This window comes from Ochotona princeps, chromosome 15, assembly GCF_030435755.1.
Source record: "Ochotona princeps isolate mOchPri1 chromosome 15, mOchPri1.hap1, whole genome shotgun sequence".
In the NCBI taxonomy this organism is placed as follows: Eukaryota; Metazoa; Chordata; class Mammalia; order Lagomorpha; family Ochotonidae; genus Ochotona; species Ochotona princeps.
In genome coordinates, this window is record NC_080846.1 from 21,368,914 (window position 1) to 21,395,011 (window position 26,098).

Sequence of the window (26,098 nt, forward strand, 5' to 3'; positions counted from 1 at the left end):
ACTTAGAGTGGAACTGTGAATCCACATGAATCTAGCCACGTACACTCCGGTCAAGGGTTTAATCGGCACATGCAAACCTTGCCAGTGGGAGTGTAAGATGAAGTCACTAAGAAAACTTCCACTCCCTGCCCTGCCTATGTGCACAAATTCCCGGCTCCTGACAAATTCCTCTTCTATTTCTGGAAACTGGGCTCCCACCGAGTTACCTGTTGCCTCAGCCCACACCTGTCCCCTGACCAACCACTGCTGTGTGCTAGGTTGCCAGCTGTTGCTTCAAAGCACCACACCAGCTCTTCCTGACTTCTTGCTTCTGCTATCCTTACTCTGCCGCTTCTGCCCCAGCAAAGGCAGACACACTTTTCATTCTCCGAGGACACTGCTCTCCCCAGCTGCAACTTGTAGTGAGAAGCTTATCGGAAAGTTCCGAAACATGGAAGAGGGCATACACACACCAAAAACAGCTCAAGGCTGAACTGGATGTGGCAGTTCCCGAGACCAGCAGCCCAGACACCTCGAGGCCTCTGCAGGTCCCCCACGTGAACTGCACTGCTACTTGGAGCATAATATTCTTTAAGAGATTGAGACTAGGGATAATTTTAGGAAAACTGTTTCTAATTCTCAACTTCCATATTAACTCTTCCTAACATGAATCTGTAAAGGTACCTTGAGAATCCAGAGCTTTTTCCTTGTACTTTATTGTTACTTTTATAAGATTTGTTTATTTGAAAAAGCAGAGTGACAGCAGTGTACAGCTGAGGATTGGGTGGTAAGATCTTCCATCTGTTGGTTCATTTACCAAACTGCCAACAGCTGGGGCTGAGGCAGGCTGAAGCCAGGAGCCAAAACTCCATCCAGGTCTCCCCCATCGGTCCAGGAACCTATGTACTTGAGCCATCATTGGTTGCCTCCCAGGATACAATGTAGGAAGCTAGATTGGAAAAAGATGCTACTATTCAAACCAGGACTCGGAGATGCTGGCATCCCTAGAGACAGTTGGACCTGCTGCCTCATCCCTGTACCTTCCAATAACTGTCCTTCAAGTTAAAAACAAACTCACCTTTCACTGATGGTTACCGTGCTGCATTAGATGCCAGTTTCCTATGTTTCTGCAGGTTGAGAAAGTTGATGATACCCTCAGTTCCAGACAATCTTCTAATGAGGTGTGTTTAGAGAGCATCCAGGGAAAGATGGTGATGTTCCCCACAGCAAAGAGCACACAAGTTCATGGTCACAGACTGACCTGCCTCTTCCACCCCTACAAAGACATGCTCAAGTTCTAAAGTCTGGGACCTCAGAATATGACTTTTATCTGGAAATATGGTTGTTAGAGATGCAATACTAAGATGAGGTCACACAGGAGTGGAATGGGCCCTTTGTCCAGTATGACTGTGTCCTGCTAGAGAGAAACACCTAGAGAGAATGCAGTGTGGCAGAGGAGACTGGAATTTTACAACAGTTAGACAAGAAAGGTTGAAGGCCACCAGAAGCCAAGAAGAGGCATGGAAAACATAGCTCGAGGAAACTGATGCACTTCCTGTTGAACGCAACGACTCTCCCAGCCTAGGTGAAAGGTATGTTTACTTATCACTATTAAAATATGGATTCCTAAGATCAGAACGTGTCTCCTGATGTGAGAGCAGGCGTCCATCTGAGCCCATCTACACAGGCCCAGTGGGAACTGCAGCTTGGAAAGCCAGTGTGAATATGGCGATATTCCAGTTACTGCAACTGCTGTACTAATGGTCTTATGTGTTCTGCCAGCATCCATGAAACTGGCAGGTTGACTTGTTAGCCACCAAGTAATGGTTAAAAAAAATACAAACCCTTCATCATTCTCAATACGGGCTATATAGTGTATGAGACATTTAGACAACTTCTTGACCAAGTCAGCACAGACACTACATGTATTCATTTCATTGAACAGATGCTTTTCAAATTAAATGTAACTTTTGCTTGCTGCTGCTTATATAGGCCTTCTGCATTAAGCTCTTATTCCATAGTAAAACATAACATTTATGTACATACACATAAAAATAGTACTTCAAAAGTTTATGGAAAGTGAAATTAAAAGGTACATTTCTTTTGGTACAAAAGATTTTGAAATTATGCATATTTTTTCATAGTATGCACCTTTCACCAACTGTTTTGGAGACCCCTTCATATACATGGATTTCAGTTTCCTTACAACAAAGTAAACATCTTTCAGTTCCATTTTCCATGACTTTCTGAAGCATCTTAGCGTACAGTGTTACGAAGTATTTATCAGGGTTGTAAGATTTTCAGGCAACAAATTCATTTTAGAATAAAACTGAAATAAGCAGGGCCCAGCATGACAGCCTAGTGGCTAAATCCTCTGTGCATATGCTAGGATCCCATATGGGCATTGGTTCGTGCCCCAGTTGCTCCACTTCCATTCAGCTCCTTGTGGCCTGGGAAAGCACTATAGGATGGCTGAGCCTTGGGACCTGCACCTGTGTGGGAGACCAAGGAAGAGGCTCCTGACTCCTGGCCTGACCGGCTGAGCTCCAGTCATTGCAGCCACTTGGGGAGTGGATCAGTGGATGCAAGATCATTCCGTCTCTCCTGCTCTCTGTAAATCTGTCTTCCCAATAAAAACAATGCTTTATTGACTTCAGTTTTTTAAAGATGAGTTCAGAAACTAAAGGATTTTCGAAACTGGAATGAGGCATGTGACAAACCAGTCTGAAAGCTAGTCACTACCGCCCAGTTAGAGCCCTCAGCTCCTGCTGTCCTGGTTAGTTAGCTCGCCCCACCAGCAGCACCAGCCAGGCAGGCACCAGCTTGGTCTTGGCTGACTATTTCACCCCCTTAGCACAGGTGATGTTTAATAGCTGTTAAGCGGTCAACTGTTAACACGGGGAAGGCACGGGTGTCCTCCATTTCTGTTGTAACACTGGTCCAGCCGGAATGACTCAGACCTCACCTGCAGGATAAGGAGTCTCCTGCACTGCCCTATGGTAGGGCTCAAGCGAAATACATCTAGGCCTACCCAGGTGAGCATTTAAATGAGTCATTATAAATCTCAGACCAACCAGGCACCAGATTTTCAGATTTAGCTAGATTCTATGATTACACTAAAATGTTCAAGACCAACACATGAAGAATTCACCAGCTAGGGCTAAAGTCTGCCCAAGTCCCAATGCCTGTCTTCCTCTCCGAGGTCAGTGTGAAGTGCCATCCTACATGTCCGTGTTATTGCTGCTGCACACGTAAGCAGAGCACCCCAGTGCAGCTTCCTCTCAGCACCCCCCCTGAACAGAATCAGCCTTCGGAAACTTACCCCCTCACTCCGACATTAGGAGGAGGCCCCAGAAAGAAAACCCGTTCACCTCGCTCCATTCCAAGTACTGATGATTTACTTGCACCACGTGTTTTGAAAGCACTCTGGAAACAGACCTTGTCATCAAAAGCAGATTGAAAAAACCTGCAGGCAAGTCCAAGCCCCTGAATTAAGGATGTCTTTGGCTTTGCATGATACTGAGCTGCTTCCAAAGATAGAAGTGCTCATCAAGCCCATTTCTTCTGACTCGAATCCTCTACAAAATGCCAGGAAATAACTGCATTATTAATGGGACCCTGGGAGAAAAGCCGAGAGGGGGCTACTAAATTAGAGTCCATCTACAGGGCGTTCCTGGAGGAATTAACCCTGGCGGGTGGGTGGGTATGGGGAGGCGGATCTACTTTTTTATGCTTCTACTCAACAAAAAGGTACATAGTGAAAATATACTTAGAAAAATATTAGTATAAAGCAGGTTTTTCAGTCAAATAATGTTAGAAACTGCCTGGCTAAAGTCAGCTTTTCGTAACTTCCACTAAATACCCAACAGGAACTTTTCAGAAAAAAGAAGAGGTTTGTTTGGACTTACAGTTTGTAGGCTCACAGTTCAAGGTGGGACAGCCTCTCCAATCTGTTTCCTGGGGACCCCGACAGGGATGGAGTGGGTAGAGAGGGGCCATCACGCAATGAGCCAGGGAACAAACTCCTTTCCTGTCCTGCGGGCTTGCCTTATGAAGGCAGCACGAGCTGGTCACGGGTTTCACCTGGCAACCTAATCCAACCCAATCACTTTCTAAAGGCCCCACCTGCACATGCCACAAGTGGCTCAGGTCTGCAACCTAATCCAGCAACCATTACTCCACCAACTCTTTAGCCTTTGGGATCCAAATGTTGAGTTTTGGGAGCTTAATCCACGACAGTTTTGTATGTTCAGGAAGCGGCTAGGCTCCACCGTGGTCAGCCCACTAGTGTAACATTAAATTATTCCCCTGAAAGTATTCCTCCTCCCTTACTCCATGCAAAAAATAAAAATAAAAAACAAAAAGTTACCCACCTGGTTGTAAAAGCAACCACAATGAATACTTGCAGATACTGTTCTCAAAACCAGGTCAGGAAGCACTGGGGTCTCCTGGATCCTGGGGCATCAGGAATGACTCAACCACAACTGGCGAGAAAGACACCATAAACTAAAGATGACAGGTGGGGAAGAAAGGTGTGGAGGTGGAGGGGTGAGGGAGAAGGGATGATGATTAAGAGAGAAACTAAGCATGTCTTTACCATCTTTAAGAGGCAAAAGAAGCATCAAGGATTAATCCAACCATCCCTGTATGAACCAAGTAGTGTCATTTCTCACCATTGATGTAATCTGGGCTCACACATGGAAAAGAAATAGTTAGAATATCACCATTTTGTAGCCTCTAATCATACGACCCATGTAGACAATGCTTAGCTGCCTTCCAATAACACATACAATACTACAATACAGAAAGAGAGAATCTGATGAGTTTCTCGCTCAAACTCCCAGTAGAAAGGGAGGAAAAAAAGTGAAAAGCGTGTTAAGTGCAAGTTGAAGGACACACTCGCCAACATCCTGCTGTAAAACCTTAAGGAGACATGAACTGAACACTCCAATACAAAGGCAGATTGTTGCTTCTTCGGTCTTTTTAGTTCTTACTGTAGACACTTCAAGTAAAAAGATGTGAGGAGGAGCAAAGTGAGAGCATAAAAAAACACATTCCAAGAAAACTAAGCACTTAGGCAGACATGAAGCAAAAAAACAAAAACAAAACATCTTCTAAGACTATTAGAGACAAAGCAGGAAATTTTATTGTGATAAGAGCGAATACAAGGAAAGACAGAAAAAAAAATTAAACGTACTTGGGCCTCATGAAAGGGCTCCCAAATGAATACAGCATGGAAAAACTGACAAGAAATAAGCACACACCCGGAGTGGGAGATGCTGATGCTCTTCTCTTGGTAACTGATGGAGCAATCAGACCCCAAATTCAGTAAAATAGAAGGACTGAAATGACACTACCAACCAACCACAAAAATTCAGAACAAAGAACCACACACAAAGATTCCTGTTTTAATAGAAAGAGTGGGTGCTGTGTTGGCTAGGCATTTGTCTGCCTCTTCCATGCCAGTTGGTTAAGCAGTGTTCAGGCTTAATGACTAAGCACAGGTTTGCTGCAGACTCAGAGAACAGGTGTTCCAGTTTAAGGAAAGACTGGCTCATCTTTGATTCACACACCTTTAAAACCTCAGTGTGTTGGGCCCAGTGTGGTAGCCAGTGGCTAAAGATCTTGCCTTGAACGCGCCAGGATCCCACATGGGCACTGGTTCTAATCCCGGTGGCTCTGCTTCCCATACCAGCTCCCTGCCTGTGGCCTGGGAAAGCAATAGAGGATGGTCCAAAGCCTTGGGATCCTGCACCTGCGTGGGAGACCTGGCTTCTGGCTTCGGATTGGCGCAGCTCTGGCCATTGCAGCCAATTGGGGAGTGAATCACTGGACGGAAGATCTTCCTCTGTCTCTCCTCTCTGTATATCTGCCTTTACAATAAAAATAAAATAAATCTTAAAAAAAAAAACTCAGCATGTCTTCAAAGCCCTTTTTAAGTGCCTGGTCTTAGCTCAGCCTTGTGTTCTTTTTAAAAGGCAGCCCACGTTTTCTGGACATCTCCGTTTCACACACAGTGAGGCTGAGCTCAGGGGCGGATTTGCCAGAAAGACAACACTGCAGGTCTGCTGCCTGATCCAAGGGTGGATGTGTTACAGATCACTGGCCAATAATCCTCCCCTAGCCTGTCCACAGGCACAAAGGAATCATGTAAAGAGAATTTATTGGCTCCTTGATTAAGAATCAGGTTTTATTTTTACACACTCCCCAAAATGACACAGTCAGCTCTTAGGTGGACCCAAGAGGACAAAGCTGGAAGAGCTCACCCAGGCTCCCATCAGCATTTCCCATGTGGAATACTCTTCCCATCCTCCCTGGCATGCTAGATGGACCAAATTTCCAGTTACCCACACAAATTTAGAAATAAATTTCAAAGTAAGCATTCTGCAGAAAATATGTAGATCTGGTCTTCCGATGAGCAAAACCACAGAATTACAGATCATATCATTCTTAGAAGACACATCTTAACAGGAAAATAATTGATTTGAACAAAATATGGAGGGTTTTTTTGACAACTAGAAAATTTCATTGAAGAGCTTAAGAAATGATTAAAGTATCAATACGGGATGTTAAAGAACTTCTGCAGTATTCTATGACAACTACATAAGTAATTATGGCTGTGTTTAGATTTGGTATTCACATCTGCTAGCTTTTATAAATTCCCTTTATGATCAAAATGCTTAAAATAAATACACAATTCAAACATGTGCATATCTGCCTACTTAGACACGACAGCCTTCTTTAATTTATACCCCTCGCTGTTTTGCAGTGAAGCAGGTGTAGGTCCATGGGGCCCTCCTCATTAACACTACTGCTGGTTTTACCTGGAAAAAGAACACACGCATGCAAACTAAGGGATATTGCTTGCTTTTTTTGGCAGAACACATACGGGTGGAAAAAATGATTTGACTTTCTTAAACTTCCAATTATGTTCAGTTAGTTTATGTGAAGTCAGTGCTGTAAAATCTCTTCAGATTTTTACAGGAACTGGTAATAATAACATGCAGAGGTAAATCACTATTTTCAGTTTAAAGCTCTGGGGCTGGTGCAATGGCTCAACTGGCTAATCATTCACCTGCAAGCACCAGCATCCCAAATGGGCACAGGTTCATATCCCTGCTCCTCTGTTCCCATCCAGCTTCCTGCTTATAACCTGAGAAAGTAGCGGCGGAAGGCTCAAAGCTTTGGGACCCTGCACCCACAGAGGAGACCAAGAAGAGGTTTCCAACTTCGGATGAGCTCAGCTCTGGCCACTGCAGTCATTTGGGGGATGAACCAACAGATGGAAAAATCCTCTCTGTCTCTCCTTCTCTCTGTGAATCTGTCTTCTCCAATACAAAATAAACTTTTTTTTTTTTTTTTTTTTACAAAAGTGAGCTCTTTGTAAGCCATATGACCTTCAGTGAGAGAGCAAGAAGGTTGGAAGAAGGTAGGGACAGATGGACAGAGAGAATGACATCTCCCCAGAGACTAGATCAGTAAGTTCTTGTATCGGGTAGTCCAGACTAGGGCGGGCAGGCTTGGAGGGGTTCTCTGGTCTCCTGCCATCACTGGCGTGCCTACCGTGGATGCCCAGGAAAACAATGGCTCTGTATAATCCTGAACTCCAACAATGCTCTGACCACTGCACTGCATGCATGCTTTGAAGGACTAGCAAAGAGAAGCAACCCAATGTCTCTTTGTGGCTTCTTTTTATTCTGAACCAATAACCTGGAAGTGAAGGTCTCCACAGCCCGTTAAGCCTTCGCTGATCATCCATGTCACCATCAACTCCTGCTGAAGGCAGGTGGTGAGGCAGCATTACTAGGTGTAGCACTGCTTCCAAACCTTGCCTAGGGGAGGCAGGCATGAAATTCAAGTTCAGGTGTGTTTAAGTCCTCAGCTGATTGCTCAGTTATGAAGAGGTCTTTTAGATGTACACATTGATTTTTAGCAAGAACAAGGTATCAAGACCTTTGTTTAAATTTTATGGGCCCAGCGTGGGAGCCTAGTGGCTAAAGTTCTTGCTTTGCATGCACCGGGATTCCACATGGCTGCCAGTTCTAATCTGGGCAGCTCTGCTTCCCATCCAGCTTCTGGTTTGTGGTGTGGGAAAGCAGTTGAGGACGGCCCAAAGCCTTGGAACCCTGCACCTGTGTGGGAGACCCAGAAGAAGCTCCTGGCTCCTGGCTTTGAACTGGCTCAGCTCCGACTGTTGTGGCCACTTGGGGAGTGAATCAAATGGAAGATCTTCCTCTCTCTCTCCTCCTCTCTGAATATCTGACTTTCCAATAAAAATAAATAAAATAAAATTTTATAAAAGTAGGTTATAGTGCATGAGCATCTGAAAGTGGCTGAAAAACTAAGACTGCGCATTTTCCAAACCTAAAAATAACCAAGAAGTGAGAGGAGGCAAACACGAATGTACATACCAGCAAAAAAGTCACCAGAGTGGCACAGACAGCATGCTGAGGAACGAGGAAAGCGTACGTGATGGCTTATGCTGACTGCAAAACAATAAAAAAACCCAAACCTCATAACACAGTCAAGTGTGCAGCCCCTGGGGGATTTATGATACCAACTGGATTCACCTTCAATTTGAATAACTCACGGGATTTTTCTTACCAAGACAATTGTTTAAATAGCAAAATACTAATGGGTTGCTCAGTCATAAAACTAACTCCATGTTGATATAATAATTTGAGACAGAAAGCATGTAATCTTTCATTCTAAAAAGGTCATTTAATATCCAATCCCAATTGTTCTTTCAGAAAGCAGGGAGAGAAGGTCCTTCAAATTGCCATTAAAATGCAATGATTAGACAATTAAAAACATATGGAAGGAAAAAGCAACGGCCCATAAATACTCAGTACAGACGTAAGAAACAGGAAAAGGGGCGGACGCTGAAGCTGTGCTGGTACCACGGAGGCTCGCAGGGGCCCACGGCCACTTCCTACACTGCTCTTTGGATTTTAATTCAGTTGCTCTTAATTGCTGATAAAGTGTGCATCACAATTAGGGAGGAGTTGTCTGATTTAGCTCTGAGAGAAGCACGAATGGACATAAGCGCTAATCACCGGCTGCTGCAGGTCATTAGAACAATTAACAAAATTCCAGTCTTGAAAAACCTTTCAAACACAACACAACTGTTATCCTTTGGATCCAGGCTTCAAACTGGCAAAAACTTTGGGGTTCTTAAGGGCAAGGGAGAGCTCATTGAGGAAAGAAATGAAGTGCGAGTCTCTCTCCGATTTCTTTGACTCAAAGATGACGACAATGGTGAAGTGAGGCTCTGGGCGGGTGAGGAAGTAGGTGCTCTGCACCTTGTCATCATAGAAGTGGACCACTTTCTCCAAGCTGTTCAGGTCGGAGGTGCGGTCTGTCATGATCATGATGACATTGGGCCAGTGCATGACCGGCCTGTCGCTGGGCAGGGACACCACGGCAGGATACTGGTCCACACCCTTCGGGGCTTCTCGGTACGAGTGGGGGTGGTGATAGCCATGACCCTGAAAGCTCTCGGAACCTCGATTGTCAAAAATTAAGGACACGTTAGCAGCGTCATATTTCCTGATGAAGCTGGAAATCTTTCCGAAAAGGTCAGGGTTAGCTTTTGCAGTCAACGTTTTCATTTCAGAAGCAGTTGTTTGTCGGCTCAACGCCTCGTGAAAGTAAAAGCTAAACTTGGCCAGGAGCATGTTTTTGAGTTTCATTAGCCAGAGGAAGAGGTGTGGGGGCTGAACTGCCTTCTGGGACTGCCCTCCAAACAGGTGCTTCTTGGTCTCACGCTGCTTCTCGAAGATTTGGCCCCAGGTCTGCAGCTTGGTGTGAGCACTGTGCAGGCTGACCAGCGATGGCAGGAACTTCCACTCCGAGACCTGGGCCTGGGCCTTGAGGAGATGGCTCAGCGCATCCACCTCCAGCTGGAAGCTGCTTTCCAAGGGGCTGAGGATCGGGTGGTGAAACCTGAAGGGGGAAGGGAAACTGGTGGAAATCAGGAGGCATGGCTTTCCCGTGGACGTGGCTGCATCCCCAAGAAAACCAAAGATTTCTGGGAAGGGGAAGAAGGGATTCGTATTTAAAAATTCTGCTGTAAAATTTCAGAATTATGTCAACATTGTATTTTCTTATATAAATAGCCTGCTTTTTTTCAGTTAGTTTTAGATGACAGCAGTGGCTACCTTCTTTTCAAATACACAGAAATTAAATTAACCATAGTTCTTGTTTAACTTAATTGATCATTTTGGAAGTTGTAGGAGGAAACCTATCAGGAAAACACAGTATCTTCTTTTCAGGGAGTATTCCTAAAGAGGCAGAAGTTAGACCCAACTATCACACTCCTAGGAATATACCCAAAAGAAATCAAAGTTACATATGAGAAGGGGATCTGTAATCCTATATTTACAGCAGCACAATCTACAATAGCAAAGACATGGAAACAATCCAGATGTCCATCCAAAGAGGAGTAGCTAAAGAAACTGTGGCACATCTACTCCATGGAATATTATTCAGCCATTAAAAAGAATGAAATTACACAATTTGCAACTAGATGGTCCCAACTGGAGACCATTATGCTCAGTGAAACAAATCAATCACAAAAAGAGAAACACCATATGTTCTCTCTAGTATAAGGAATCCATCATGCAAACTGGAATGTATAGTGGTGGAGAAATGGAGACTACCATATCCAGATATGAAGACACAATGGAACATGCATCCCTGCTTCCAAACAAAAGATGGACTTCCTATGAAAGTGTTGGATATGTCTAGACAGTGGGAAGATGGACTGTCTGACATTGTCTCTATCAGAAATGTCGAGGCACACTTAAATAGCAGACTGATGGAATTGTAACTCCTTATGAAGAGTTGTGACATTATGGGAAAAAATCAGTCGGGGCATGTAAATTGGGGGTAAGGGAATCCCAGGCTATACAGAATTATACGATAAATTTCAAAAATAAAAATTCAAAAAAAAGAGGCAGAAGTTAAAAAGCCACTTAAACATTGGTTAACCATGAACATTATATATGCCGACTCCTTTTTTTTTTTTGTCGACTCCTTTCTTGTCCACAGTAATTCCACAAGGTATTGTTAAACCTATTTTGCAAGTAAGAATGCAGACTAAACCTATTTTGCAAGTAAGAATGCAGACTAAACATGCACATAATCAATGTTTGCTGAAGGAATACAGTGTTATCAGACAGTCTCAACTTAATTCTAGTTTTCGAATTCCCTTCATATTTAATCATCTTGCTGTGCTATAAATAAAACAGTGGCCAACTAAGAAACAGCTAACACTTTAACCACTTTTCCTTTATTTTTGTATTTATTACCAAATCTACAAAAGACCACCAAGGACTTTCTCAACATAAGCCACATGTCTTTCCTTTTCCCCTTCTCTAGACAGTGAATAAATAATTAAAAATACAATTTACATTATAAGATCAAGATAGCACGGGGATTTTTATTTCACTTGTCTTCAACAAAATGCTTTTAAAAACTTTTTGATCATAATCTATGGTCAGAAATATTACCTTTGACTGTGAACAAGCACATATACACAAACATGTCAGTTTTTTAAAAAAATTTGTCTATTTATTTGTAAGTCACAGTTACGCAGAGATACAAAGAGAGAGAAAGTTTCCAGCCACTGCCTCACTCCTCCAATGGCTGCAGCAGCCAGGGCGGGCTGGTGAGGCAGCAGACAGGAGCTCCCTTTTTGTTTCTCAAATAAGTGTAATAGCCATTCCCACTGGAGTCAGGTGATATCTCACTGTGCTTTGGACTTGCACTCTCCTGCTAGTTAGTGACCTTGAACCTTTTTTCTGCGTTGTCTGCTGGCCAGCTGTACTTCTTCCTTTGAAAAATGTCCATTTACATCCTTTGCCCGTTTTAATGGATTATTTTATTGCTGAGTGTCTTGAGCTCCTTCTGTATTCTGGATAGGAGTTTTTGATCAGGTGCAGAGTTTGTTAATTGTTTCCTTTCTTAGCTTGCTGTGATCCTTCTAACCCCATGTTATTTATGGTCACTGTCAGGGATTCCTTGTTTTGTGATATTCACATTCTTATTTTCAAGAAAAGATAGTATGTATGTGTATATATCTATCATCTACACATGAAGTGAAAGAGGTAAAATGTTAAAAATTGCTAATTTTTAAAACTAAAAAATTTTAATTATGTAAATGACATTCAGACTACATGAATAGGTATATATGAAACAAAAATTAATTTCATGTTTAAACCTTGATTCCAAACCCAAGATATTGCATGTGCACATGCAAATACTCCAAAACTTTAAAAATACATATGATTGAAATACTTCCAGTTCTAAGCATTTCAGGTAAGAGAAACTCAACCTATATTCTGTAATTACGTCTACCCATAAAAATTTGCCAAGAACCTATGAATACAGCAAGACTTTTAATCACGGGAGAGTGGTTGGCATAGAAGAAAATTCTATTGCAGATGCTCCTCAACTCCTGATAATTTAGGCCAGAAAAACTCACTTTAGATTGAAAATATTAAAAATGCATCAAGATGTCTATCTCATAGCTATACATATTTGCCTTTCGGGAACTGGCTTATTTGCTTATTTCACTAAGCATAATGGTTTCCAATTGCATCCATTTTATTCTTTTTATGGCTGGTTAGTATTTCATGGTGTGTATGTATCCGATTTTCTATACCCAGTCATCAGTTGATGGATACATGGGTTGATTCCATATCTGAGCTATTGTGAACTGAACTGCTATAAACATGGGGGTTAAAAAATACCCTTTCATGTGCTGGTTTTTTAGCATGTTCGTACTCCTGTGGAACTGTAGTCTTTCTCCATTTTATGGTTAGTGCTGCATTAAGCCTGTGAATATACCGCGGTTTGAAATAATTTCAGTTATTTTTAATTTTTATTAATATAAAGAGAATAGATTTCCTGTATTTTACAGATACAATTTTAAGAAGATAACTATACTGTTCTTCCTTCCTCTTATGTTTTGCAAAAGTACAACCAAAAAAGAAGGCAGAAGGAGGGGGACTGAGGGAAAACATGCAGGAGAGAAATATGGCTATCTTAGAATTATACATATGAAATGCATGAAATCTGTTCTCTTTATAATATAAAATTTTAAAACTATATTAATTACCTGCAGTCCAGCAAACATCATGGTCTAGCACACAGCTGACTGCAGAGTGTTGGCCGTTCCCTTCACAGCTGCAAGGACAGGGAGCTGCACTCCCCGCCACGGCCCGGACCACGAGACAGCATCGCTCAGACACTGGCTGTCCAGGGACAGATCCAGCTTCCACACTCACAGCACAGTCTCTGAATACACAGCACCTTCCCATCCTTCTAAAACCAGACAATCCTGGTCACACCACGCTATGTCAGGGGCCATCTGTACATAACACGACTGTTGTCTTTCTACCGCTTCAGTCAGAAACCACCAGTGACAGCCACTGCTCTCCTCGAAAGGCCATGAATTCCCTGGACAAACCTTCTGAAAAAATTCCGAACAAGCTCTACCATAACATGAACTAAAAGCGTCTAAATGTCCAACATTTATTAAAAATAAATGTGAGCGTCAGAGCTATTTTTCGTATTCAAGAAGAGCCAAAATGCAGGTTAACATCAGTTTGCCAAGACAGAAAGAGCAGCGACGGCGCTTCAATCTCCCCCTTCTCCTGCGTGCCTTGCAACTCACAGTACAGGAGATCTGCCAAGCAGCTGAAATCCAGAAACAGACACCTAAGTCGTGACAGCAAGCTTGGAAGACTGAATGCAGAAGTGAACAACTACTGCAGGGAATGCTGACAGGAAGGAGGGAAAGAAGTGTGGGAGGGAGGGCGTGGAGGGCGCGGAGGGCGCGGAGGACGTGGAGGGCGTGGAGGGCGCGGAGGGCGCGGAGGGCGTAAGGATGGCATGGGATGCAGGGAGGCACTGAGCAGAGGAACAGGCCAAGGAAGGCAAGTACCACAGAACACAGCAAGATCTACAACAGGGAGATTTGGGTACTTTTTTTAAAAAACAAGACAAACACCTTCAGAAAGACATTTTTTTTTCCTTTCACAGATTCATATCACGGAGAATTCCCTTCTGAAAGACATATGCTGTTTTCATGTATGTGAGAAGTAAGGAGCCCATGAAAACTCAATCTGTACCGCAACAATGTGAATGTACTAAATGCCACAGAACTGCATTCTTAAAAATGGGTAAAACAGGTATGTTTGATGCTATGAATATTTTGCAGTTGATAAAATACCCTGTAACTTCTTTTTACCTAAAACAACTTATTTTTTGGTTCTTAGACTGATACATGAAGAATATAAAGAAAAAAAGGGTTAGCCAGAGGTTTACCCATCAGGACCTTCCACGGTGGAAGGAGGCATTTACAATGGGCATAAAATTAAAACCAATACATTCATTGTGAAGGATGCAATTAACAATTGAGAGGAAGGAGCAATTCCTTCTGTTTGTAAGATTGCAGGGGCCGGAGAGGACACAGTAACTGAGTTGGGCCATGATGTTTAAAGAGCAGCAGATTAGCCTATCAGGTCATGATGCTTGTACCACTGGCTGCGAGCAAACTAAAAGCTGCAAGATGGATGATGGGATAAACCAACATGGTATACACAATGGAATATTATTCAGCCTTCAAAAGACAGAAATCCTGTCATTTGCCACAACACAGCTGGACCTTGAGAGCACCATGGTAAGTAAAACAAGCTTATATGAAAAGACAAATACTACATGACTCCTCTTATCTGAGGGATGTAAAGCAGTCAAACTTACAGAACTGGAAAGCAGAATGGTTCTTACAGGATGCCAGGAGACAGGGAATGCTGCTCAATGGGCTTCCGGTTTCACCTTTACAGTATGAAAAAAGTTCCCAGCTCTATTGCACAAGAATATTGGACACTATGGAACTGGACAGTTCAAACATCAACCAGGGTAATGTCTGCTCTACTGGTTGAAATGCCTACGTCTCACTTCAGAATGCTCTAGCTCCCATTCCACTTTCTGCTACTGCAGGAGTCGGAAGGTGGCAGTGATGCCCACCACTGGGTTACTGCCACCCACCCAGGTATAATGGGGACTGAGTTTCTAGCTCCTGGTGGACCCTGGCCCAGCCCAACACACTGTGGGTGTGTGGGGCAGGGTCTAGTGAATGGGAATTCTCTGACTCCTGTCTCTCAAATACATCTCTTAGAATTTCTTTAAATTCTACCCACAAAAAATCACTGAATGGTAGATTATTTTCATAACAGAGGAATCTTTTTTTTTAACATTACCTGGAATAAATAAATAACAGCCCCCACTTTCTTAAAACGTTTACTTCAGATATTATATTCTTGGCTTAGGAGCACATTAATTTTCACTTATAGTCTTCCAGTTTTGTTTTAAAGATCTAATCTTTTTTAAAAGGCAGAGTTAACAGAGAGGGAGAGACAGAGAGACTCTTCCATCTGCTGCTTTACTCCCCAGATGGCCACATCAGCCAGAGCTGGGCCAGTCCAAAGCCAGGAATCAGGAGCCTCTCCTGGGTCTTCCACGTGGGTGCAGGGGTCCAAGGCCATTTTCTTTTACTTTCCCAGGCACACTGGCAATGGATGAAGCATTTGGGACTTGAAAAGCACCCTTATGGGCAGCCAGCATCTCAAGCAGCCAACTGAGCCTGCTATGCCACAATGTGGGTCCCTTAGTTTTGTTTTAATCATGAAGCAGGAAAATAAGCCAAAATCTTACTTTATGCCCATTCTACACACTATATACATGCAAAACAAGCTTTATAGAACCAAAAAACCCCCAAAAGTTCCAGTGATGCTCCCCTAGAGGGGAAATAGAAAAAAATATACCAGTTTTTTATTTCTCCTCAAGAGTACTGAAGGAACAGTTAATACTCGGACCTTGTACAAACTAAATTTGTATTTATTCTTCTAAATGGTATACAAGAAAACTGATGTAAATAAAACATATTAACATAGGGCCCGGTGTGATAGAGTAGTGGTTAAAGTCCTCACCTCGTACGCTCCAGGATCCCATATGGGTGTCAGTTCTAATCCCAGAAGCCCCGCTTCCCATCCAGCTCCCTGCCTGTGGCCTGGGAAAGCAGTCGAAGATGGCCCAAAGCCTTGGGACCCTGTACCTGCGTGGAAGACCCAGAAGAGCTCCTGGCTCCTGGCTTCGGATTGGCTCAGCTCCAACCGTTGCAGCTGTTTGGGGAGTGAACCATCGGATGGAAGATCTTCCTCTCTGTCTCTCCTGCTCTCTGTATATCCGCCTTTCCAATAAAAATAAATAAATCTTTTTAAAAAAGTTAACATAATTCATTAATAACTCAATTAGAAAAAGTAGCATCACAAATGACTGTGATTATTAAGCAAGAATTTATATTTGCTTAGGAAAGAAATGCTTACCAAAAGAGGAAGCTTTTACACCATTCTACTCTGAACATAACTGGCTGCTAAAACAAAAAAATAAAACATGCTCCCGATTAGTGTCTAAAACCAAACTGGACATTGTTACAGCTCACTCAGTGTCTGCTACTCAATCAAGACCTAAGGTTTATGCTACATGCAACCGATCATGCTTGTTAATATTTTAATACACTGGCATTTAATTATTTTAAAGATGACATTGAAAAAACATTTTAAAGGTTCTAACTTTAGCTCTATTGGGGCAAATAAACATTCCTTGAAAGATAAATGGAGGGCCTGGCGGCATGGCCTAGCGGCTAAAGTCCTCGCCTTGAACGCCCCAGGATCCCATATGGGCGCCGGTTCTAATCCCGGAAGCTCCACTTCCCATCCAGCTCCCTGCTTGTGGCCTGGGAAAGCAGTCGAGGACAGCCCAAGGCTTTGGGACCCGGCACCCGCGTGGGAGACCCGGAAGAGGTTCTAGGTTCCCGGCTTCGGATCAGCACAGAACCGGCCCGTTGTGGCTCACTTGGGGAGTGAAACATCGGATGGAAGATCTTCCTCTCTGTCTCTCCTCTTCTGTGTATATCCGGCTTTCCAATAATAATCTTTAAAAAAAAAAAAAAAGAAAGATAAATGGATCCTTTGGAAAAAGGATTGTCAACTCAACAAAGGCCAAATGATACCTCTAAATTTGTTTTTCTTCATTAAAGATCTATTATTTTGAAAGGCAGAGTTACATACAGAGAGGGAAAGACAAAGAGAGACATCTTCCATCTGCTGGTTCACTCTCTAGGGCCCGCAACAGCCAGGCCTGTACCAGATTAAAGCCAAGAGCATCAGCAGAAAGCCGTATTGGAAGCAGAATAGTCAATACTCAAGCCAGAGCTCATGTGGGATGCTGGCATTACAGAGCTACAATCACTAATGTGTCCACGGTGGCTTAAACCACTATGCCACAAAATGGGGCTCCTCTAACATTTATTCTTCTGAAACACTAGAACTATGAAAGAAACATGGTCAATGTAGCACAGATACAAAAAGTTACAGACAAAAGAATATTATCCTGACAAAGAAAACCACAGTAATTCATATGTAAAGTCATCCCACTTTTCACAGAAAGTCAATATATAATACAGAAATCTAACTTTTGGGCCCCAGGCAGTAGCCTAATGGCTAAAAGTCCTCCCCTTGCACACACTGCCATCCCATATGGGCACCAGTTCTAATCCCGGCAGCCCCACTTCCAATCCAGCTTCCTGCTTGTGGCCTCAGAAAGCAACGCCTTGGGACCCTGCACAAGCATGGGAGATCCAAAAGAGGTTCCAGGTTCCTGGCTTTGGATTGGTGTAGCTCTGGCCATTGCAACCCTGTGTCTATTGGCCTGCTAATCTCTACTTGAAAATCTGCTAGCAACTTAAACTCAGCTGGCCCCAAATGCAGCTTGCTACCTTCCTTCTAAACCAGCTCCTACTGACATCTTAATCCTGTAAATGATAGTGCTACTGGAAGGGCACAACCTATATAAAAAAATCCTTTAACAATAGCCTGTCGTCAATCCCATCTTCCTGTTGTCAATACTCAATAGGCTTTTCATCACTTCCTTTTCTGCTCAGCAGCGACTACTGCAACACCAGCTGTCCCGAGCACCCCAGCAGTCTGCTATGCTAAGCTGCCCTCCTGCATCCACTACCTTCTCCACCTCTCTGCACACATCACTGCCACATCTTAGTCTGGGATAAAGATCAAACCATGACACTCCCTCATTCAAAAGCATTTTTAGGCTCCCCTCTCATTTTCTTTATTTTTTTTTTATTCATTGATTACACTGTATTATGTGATACAGTTTCGTTGGAACTGGGAATCACCCCACCCCTCCCCCCGCCCTCCCCCCATGTGGAATATTCCCCTCTCATTTTCAAAATAAATAAGTCTCACCCTGTTTATTCCCTCATTTACTCAGTAGACACCTTCTGAGCACCTACTGTGCACTAACTTCTGTTCCAGCTATCAGGGAGCTCACATTCCAGTTTGTGAGAAAAGAGAAGAAACACTCGGCAAATGGTCGTTTCAGATGACAGTAAGTGCATCTGAGATGTCCCACATCAGACTGTCTGATTCCAGCCCCTGCGTTCCTCAGGGTCAGCAGTCGTGCTGAGAGGCCACAGCATGACTGCAGCGGTTGGGTTTCTGTCACCCACATGGGAGACCTGCAAGCTTTCCTGATTCCTGCTTTTAGCATGAGCTACTGCAAACATTTCAGGGAATGAACCGGATATGAACTCTATCTGTCTCTGTCTACTTCTCAAATAAATAAATTTAAAAAAAAAAGAAAGAAAAACAGGGCCCAGTGTGATAGACAAATGGCTGAACACCTCATCAACAGTCTCACTGCTGGATTAAGAACAACTGCATTCAAATAAAAGCAACTTCCCAGCTGATCAACAACTGGACAAAACAAACCATAAGCCTGGCTCCCAATAAAGTTTCAGCTAGCCATGAAAAACTCCAATATGCCCCTCTCAAGAGCAGTTGCCAGCCTCTACTAAGAAAAAGTCAAAGCAATCGACCTGCCACAGACTAGGCCAGCAGTTACAAAGGACTCAAACAGGTTGAGGAACCAGCAGAGGAGTTGTTGTGGGAACTGCTTTCAAAACAAGAACCTTTCTTTGAATAGCAGCTCATTAAAAATTGAACTTTGTAATATACAAGTCTGGTTCTGTTATATGAGTTCTCCCTAAGTAGTAAAATCAACTTGTTGGGAACACAGAATTGAAGGATAAGTGTATTCTTGGACTGCTTAGAGACATATCCATGCAGCATGCGCTTAGCTAATGCAAAAGGGCCAATGTAGACCTGCCGATTAATTCTGATCTACAAGGTGCAGTGCCTTTCCACTGCAGGCTCATTTTGCCACAGGCTTTCATCAGAGATCGGGGAGATGTAGCCCTGGAAGCTCCTCCCTCTTCCACTGACCTGGAGCTGTACTTTTTGAGGATGGAGTCCAGCAGGCCAACGAGCTCATCAGCGTTGATGAACTTCTGGGTGCTGAGGGTGTACATCTTCTCATAGAAGTCTGCGATCTCCATGCGCGCCTGCACGAAAAAGCAGAGCTGCTCTGACAGGTGGGAGAGGAGCTCCTCCAGGTGAGGCGCCGCGCCGCCCGGGGCACCCCGGCCCGAGGCCACCTTCTTCAGCTCGTTGTGCAGGGATGTGTAGATGGTGCGGATGGAATCCTTCCGGCTGAAGAAAGACTGACCTCCTGGTGGGCGGGTGAGAGAAGCACAGGGCAAGTAAGGAAGAGGGAGCAGGCGTGCCAAACCCCTCCTGGCGCTGAAGCTGCTCAACTCAGGGAGTTTTCAAGCAGCAAATTTTCTTACTCCTGTGATTAGGGTGGGGATATTTAAAGGTAATGCTTTCACTGAGGATTAGAGTGAGTGAGTGCCCGATACAACTCACTGGTGTGGCAATGGACCCAGGCACAGCATACTGCCAAATCTCCTCTGTTCCACCTTGAATGAGGATTCAGATTGCAGAGCATAAGTGACTAGCAAATGACATCAATCTAGTTCCTAACCCCCCACCTTTCACATACATATCTTTTAAAACAGGACATCCTCAATTTTGAAACACTGCTGTTATTCCCAGTAAACCAAATTTTTTTTCTGCTTTAGTGTTCCATTTTTCTTTGAATCTTATCTTGTAGGATGTACCAGGAAATAGAAGACACACACTTCCCTTTTCTACCAGAACACAGGAGAATGGGATCCAAGGGGAAACGGGTTCCTTCCCACTCCTGACAAACAATGTGAGTTACAGCACATACGGAGCACACTGCCAGTCAGGAAGAGCAGCGAGAGGCTTACAGAGGCAGTGTGCTGGATGAACCATTTCTCAACGTTATTATTATTATTATTGTGGTGAAAGTACCGTGACTTAATCGACAAAGAAAAGTAAGAACACACAAAGGCAAAATAGAGGTAACTGACTCTAAGTTGAACAGGTGGCTTTGGTGAAATTTTTCACTTTCTGTTTGAGGAAAGGCTAACTACCCTTATCTGGGAGAATTAAAACACTAAATACAAAGAACATCTTCACAAGTTTACCAATAATGAAGAGCTACCAGTATGGGGCAGCAAAAAATGAAAACATAAGGAAGCCAGAGACCACTACTGCCTGTCTTCGTAGCACAGCTCAGGAGCGCAATGCCAGCTGTTTTCTAACCAGGTCTGGGCCATCCAAGGGGGGCCGCCTTCCTCCTTCCTTCACGCAGGGAAACAAAGAATCAGAAATCCTCATTCTCTCTTGCAATACTTTGAGTTCATACAATGTGATTTTAATTCCAGAAGGTCCTAACTATTAATGTTCATTATGTCTCCAAAATTTCTAGTTTAGCTCACATCATGAAATTTTAAGGACAATTTCACATCATGAAATTTCAAAGAAGCATGTACAACTTCCTAGGCACTTTAAAAAATCTTGGATATGATCACTTTTAAACATCAGATCTCAAGTTAAGCCATTTTCTATCATGCCAAATGTCAGCAACGTGAGGCTGAGGACACCCCCCAGCGGGGAAGCAAACAGGAGGAAAGCGCAGTCACACCTTCCCAGATCCTCCCCAGCACTGAGTCTGCGCATTTCAATCAGGCATCCTTCCCCCAAAGGGGTATTATTCTCCCCTAAAAGGAAACGGAGGACTTCAAGATAACGGCCTCGCTGGGCCAGAGTTTGGTAGTGCCAGGGCCAGGCAGAAACGCAGGGCTCGTGCCAAGTCTGCCCTGCGTTCACAGCCCACGCTTCTATCTATAACCAGGACTCATTGCTAAGACCCTCTGTAAGCCACTGGCCTCAGAACTGAGGCGACAATGACCCACTTGTCACAAACACTGTGTATGTGTCAAAACGTCAAACTGTACAGCTTAAGTAAAAATGCCTTTTATTTGCTAATTATACCTCAATAAAGCTGAAAAGACTTATAGAGACATGTTTAAAATTTCTCCACAGTATGCATAAATTTATTTTGTTTTTTTTTTAAAGAAAATCACATATACTTTCTAATTAATAAAGTAGTTGGAGAACACGGAATTGTTTTCAATGGCCACACCAGAATTTTTTCCTAAGTGTAAGCAAACGTGCCGTCAACTTGGTAGTACTGAAGTCATAGCGTAAGCACACTGATACCACACATGTTCCAGAACCAAACAACTTAAGATATCTGCAAAGTTAGTTTAAATTCTGACTGTATGTGTCACTAAGATAAGAAACATTAAACACCACATTTTCATAAAGTCCACTTAGAAAGCAGGAGATTTCTGGGAGGCATGCCTGGGCATGTTTCACAGCATGAAAGGCTGTGTGGGTCAACATCAAGGCACAGCCACGGGCCCACGCACCAGGTCAGCAGGGTTCAAGCAGGACTCTGAGCAGAGAGGGCCACTTTACAAAACCCAAGTCGGAAACACAAGTCTCACCAGGTTGTGTTTACACACTGGGCAGCCTGATTGCTGACCTAAAAACCAGGCTTATACAATTTAAAACTGGGGTAACAGTTTTCAAGTGATGTACATTAATAATAAGGAAATTTAGGAAATCCAACTGAACCTTCTCAGAGCATATGCAAAACTGTGTGTACACCTCTATGGGTCTGAGGAGTAAGTCCCTAATTTTCAAATTCCTATGAATGAACTAAAGCAAAACAAATTAATGTGCATTGAGAATGATGCAGTGTAAGACAATCAAACTGTCCAATATCACCCATCCTCAATTTTATGACTAGAATCCTGCCCCCATTCACTTCCATATACAACACACATAGGCACACCATAGCATTCTATCACATTTTACATAAACTCTAATCTCGAACACACACATTTAATAAATTGCATGGATACAGACTCAATCTGACAGTGCAAAGGAAGGTATTGTGGGTTGGGAATCACAATTTCCAACTGTATGTACTTGAGGAGTGATTCCAACATCCCATCTTGGACCCTGCACCACTTTCTTCTCCCCCTTCCCACAGCTCCCGACCAGGCGCTTCACCTGAGACTCCCACTCCCCAATCTCTGGCCCCTCCCCACTAGTCTTCACCCACCTACCTGTGGCTCAGGGAATCCCCATCCCCAGTCTCTGGAGCCAGCACACAGCCTACACAGTTCCTACCCTCTTTTTCCCTTCCCTTCTTACCTGGCTCTCCCCCGTCCTCCATCCTGTCCCTCCCCCTCCCCTGGAAGACCCCATCCTGCCACCATGGCAAGAGTCGTGTCCCTTTCAGTTTTCACCTCCTCCACCCCTGCTCCCGTTCCTACCCTGCTGGAATAAAGGATCTACTAAGCACCTTGTTGCGCCCGGGATTTTGGCTTGGGGTAAATTAATCGTGAGAAGAGGACTTGGTTGCGGGAATTAGCTGAAGGTAACAACGTAGCAACTTTGAGTGCACTTAAAACCTAACATATACAACTTACTGATCTTCAAAAGGGAAATGAAAACACTACAGCGATCGCAAATGTGTGAGGGCTGTTTCACATTGTGTGACAGGAAGGAAAAAAGTATTTCGCCAGAACTATCAGACTAGTTTTTTTTGCCAACAAGGTACTAAATAACAAGTTCCCATATGAACAGACAGGCAGAAGCCCAGAGCTCTGCAAGCCCCGCCCCTTGAGCAGGTGTTCCACAAAAGGCCAATCAATAGGTTCTGATCACCTCGAGGTGATTCAAGTAAGGCAGAGATCAGAATGAAATGTAAACTACATACAGGGTTGTTTCCTGGCTATTTCTACAGTATACATAACGCTCCTTCATTCACTCCAGGCCCGGTGCTTCTGACAATTAAAATAGGCCTGAAACATGCTAAAAACATGAAAACGACTGAAAGTTATGGGATCCAAATACGTTTATTGTTTGAGTTATTATAAGCCGTTAATAGCTGGCATGCATAACTCCTGGCTTTTTCACCTACTCTTGCCTTCTCCACGCATGCTGCTTCTACTACGGAAAATCAGTTGAATCCGTTTTCACATCTAATTTTCAGGGGCAAGATTTACACGGAATGCCAAGTAGCTGCCGGTTTTCCCTTTCAGTCCGTTCTGGTTAGTGTTAGGCATATTTCTTGCCTTTCCCGCCCCATATATCCGTTTACTCCTCCACTCATTAAGTATGTATTGAGGGACCCCATTTGCTCTTCAACTCGCAGTGCCTTTCACCTTGAAAAGCCAGCCAGACAACAGTATGCACTAACTAGGTCCTAGGGCCAAGTTGGGCTTCTCTGCTACCGATGTCACTCGTTAGAAGAGTGACTTGGGTTAACTTCTCTGGGCTGGGTTTGCGGGCACAGCAGCACAAACAGCATTCACCCGGTCGGCTAATGTTAACCAGCAGCGCAGGCCGGTGGGCGGGGAGTGTGGAAGCCGAGGGAAGGAAGGGGCCGCAGGAGCTGACGGGGAGTGACAGCCACGCCTCGGCTTCCTTTCCTCCTCGGGGCCGGGGAGCGGGGCGGAGGTACCTAGTTTCTGCCCCAGGTAGGTGAGGCTGTGATAGACCTTCTCGGCCGCGGCCAGGTGCGCCAGGGCCGCCAGCAGCGACAGCCAGCTGGCCCCCGCGCTCTTGTTGGCCTCGCGTTCCTTCTCCACATTGTCCTTGGCCTTGTCGTAAGAGAAGATACCCAGGTGAGAGAAGAACGTCTCCAGCACGGCCTGTTCCACCGGGACCGGGGCGGCCAGCGGGATCGACTCCCCCATGCGACCTGCGCTCCAGTTCGACCCACGTGGCCCGCCTCTCCCTCGCACTTCCGGGTTCTCCAGGGACGAGCGTGCGCACGGCCGTGCGTGCGCGCGACCGCCGCCCGCGAGCGCGCCGCCGCGGAGACCGGCCCCGAGAAGACGCGGATGCGAGCGAAGGGGGCCAAGAGGTCACCATCCCGCCGCTCTGGCCCTGCGAACCCTAAGCCTGGGAGGGCAGGCGGCCGAGTCGCTGCTCCCTGCAGCTGACGGCATGTTGCCTCGCGCGGAGGAGTTCCGCCTGGTAAGACTGCGTCAGTGCCGGTGACGTCACATCTACGTGACGTCAGGTATTGCGTTAACAACTGGCCGGAGTTTCTTGGGCCCCCACCAGAAGAGGAGGCACCTGGCAGTCGCCATCATTCTCCCAGCCGGGATCCTCGTCAGTGCTTATGATAGCTGTTAGCTCAACTGAAGTAAGTAGTTCGTAGATTCGAACTCTCACAGATAAATGTTTATCCCTATTGTCTAGTTTGCATCCTACTACACGCCCTCAGTTAACTCTTACCGGTATTCCATTCTAACCATCGCAGCTCTGCATTAACCACCCGGCTCGATGCTGAGATCCTGCACCTGTCTGTTCAGCTTGTCATCCTACCCCACGTACATGAAAGCATCCCTTCAAAGTCAGAAACAAGGACAAATCAATGTGCATGAGTGCACTTTGTCATTCAGATTAATTACAACTGTCTTTAAGATTTATTTATTTTCGTTTGAAAGGCAGATTTACAAAGAGGAGAGGCAGAGAGAGAGAGAGAGAGAATCTTCTATCCGCTGGTTTACTCACCAAGTGACCACAGCGGCCAGAGCTCCGCTCATCTGAAGCTGGGAGCCAAGATCTTCATCTGAGTCTGCTCTCGGGGTGCAGGGGCCCAAGGACTTGGCCCGCCCTCAGCTCTCTCCCAGGCCACAGGCAGAGAGGATTTGTTAGTGGAACAGGCAGGACTCCAACCTGTGCCCGTTATGGAATGGAGGATAAGCCTGCTGAGCTGTGGTACCAGCCACACAAGTTCCTTTGACATTTAAGAAAAATCATGAAGCCCACTCCTATGTGACCACCCCGTTGAAGCTGGGCCTACTATTAGCTGAATTAGGGTTTTGCCTTCCTCTTCATAATACAAGCCTCTTTTATGTGGCTTATGTCTGTTCTTGTGAGGTCCCTGGACCAAGAGAGTAAGATTTCATTATAATATTTTCTTTAAAAAATTTTTAATATAGATTTCATTATAATATTTTCTTTAAATTTTTTTAACATAAAGGGAACACATTTATGTATTTCATAGGTACAATTCTAAGGAGATAACCATGCTTTCCTCCCTCCCTCAAGCATTATCTTCTCATGGTGATCAACACTGTGATGTATATTGTATGGAAGAGAGAATTGCCTGTTTTCTCCCAAACCAGAAGTGTTGTCTGTCACTGCCTCACAATGCAAGTGCCATGAATCTAACTTGAATGAATACTTGTATTCTTCGTATACTCCTGTACTTGTTCTCCAGAACGTAGCTGAAGAAGATCCACCCAGTTAACTGTGATGCCAGACAGAATTTTGTACATGATGAAGATGAAAAGGGAGCTGCAGCATTTGCTTTTTGGAAGAACTGGAAATGATTGTTGTTCTGAATAAATGGAAGCTAATGATAATCATTTGTTTTACAAAGTGCAATGCTAACATCCCTTCTGAGTACCAGTTCACATCACAGTGGCTCCCCTTCTAATCCAACTCCCTGCCAATGGCCTGGAAAAGCAGTGGGCGATGCCCCAGTGCTGGGCCTACCCCACCCCCGCCACCCACATGGGAACACAGAAGATTGTCCTGTCCATTGGGCCATCAGGGCAGTGAAGCAGCAGGTGAGGGACTTTCATTCTCTCTCTCTGGGTGTGTAACTCTTTCAAATAAATCATTTTTCTAAATAGTCATTTAAAAAAATCTACTTTCTTAGGCAA

At 44.3% G+C, this 26,098-nt stretch overlaps 1 protein-coding gene across 1 annotated transcript; it reads right to left on the reverse strand.

Annotated features, from left to right (window-relative positions):
• Positions 1-8,677: 8,677 nt before the first annotated feature.
• Positions 8,678-24,112, reverse strand: KICS2 (KICSTOR subunit 2). Its single transcript, XM_004582992.3, has 3 exons — positions 23,878-24,112; positions 19,350-19,635; positions 8,678-9,924 (listed from the first exon to the last, which is right to left on the reverse strand). Exons 1-3 carry the CDS (start codon positions 24,110-24,112, stop codon positions 9,108-9,110), a joined length of 1,338 nt encoding a protein of 445 aa, XP_004583049.1. The 3' UTR covers positions 8,678-9,107.
• Between the last annotated feature and the right edge of the window lie 1,986 nt (positions 24,113-26,098).

What these genes read in the sequence shown, in the direction of transcription:
- KICS2 (XM_004582992.3), bottom strand. Translation starts at nt 24,112, where the DNA reads ATGGGGGAGTCGATCCCGCTGGCCGCCCCGGTCCCGGTGGAACAGGCC. An exon ending in CTACCTGGGGCAGAAACTAG is followed by an intron (nt 19,636 to 23,877) that starts GTACCTCCGCCC and finishes CCCGCCCACCAG; the next exon opens with GAGGTCAGTCTTTCTTCAGC. An exon ending in CTCAAAAAGTACAGCTCCAG is followed by an intron (nt 9,925 to 19,349) that starts GTCAGTGGAAGA and finishes TTCCCCCTTCAG; the next exon opens with GTTTCACCACCCGATCCTCA.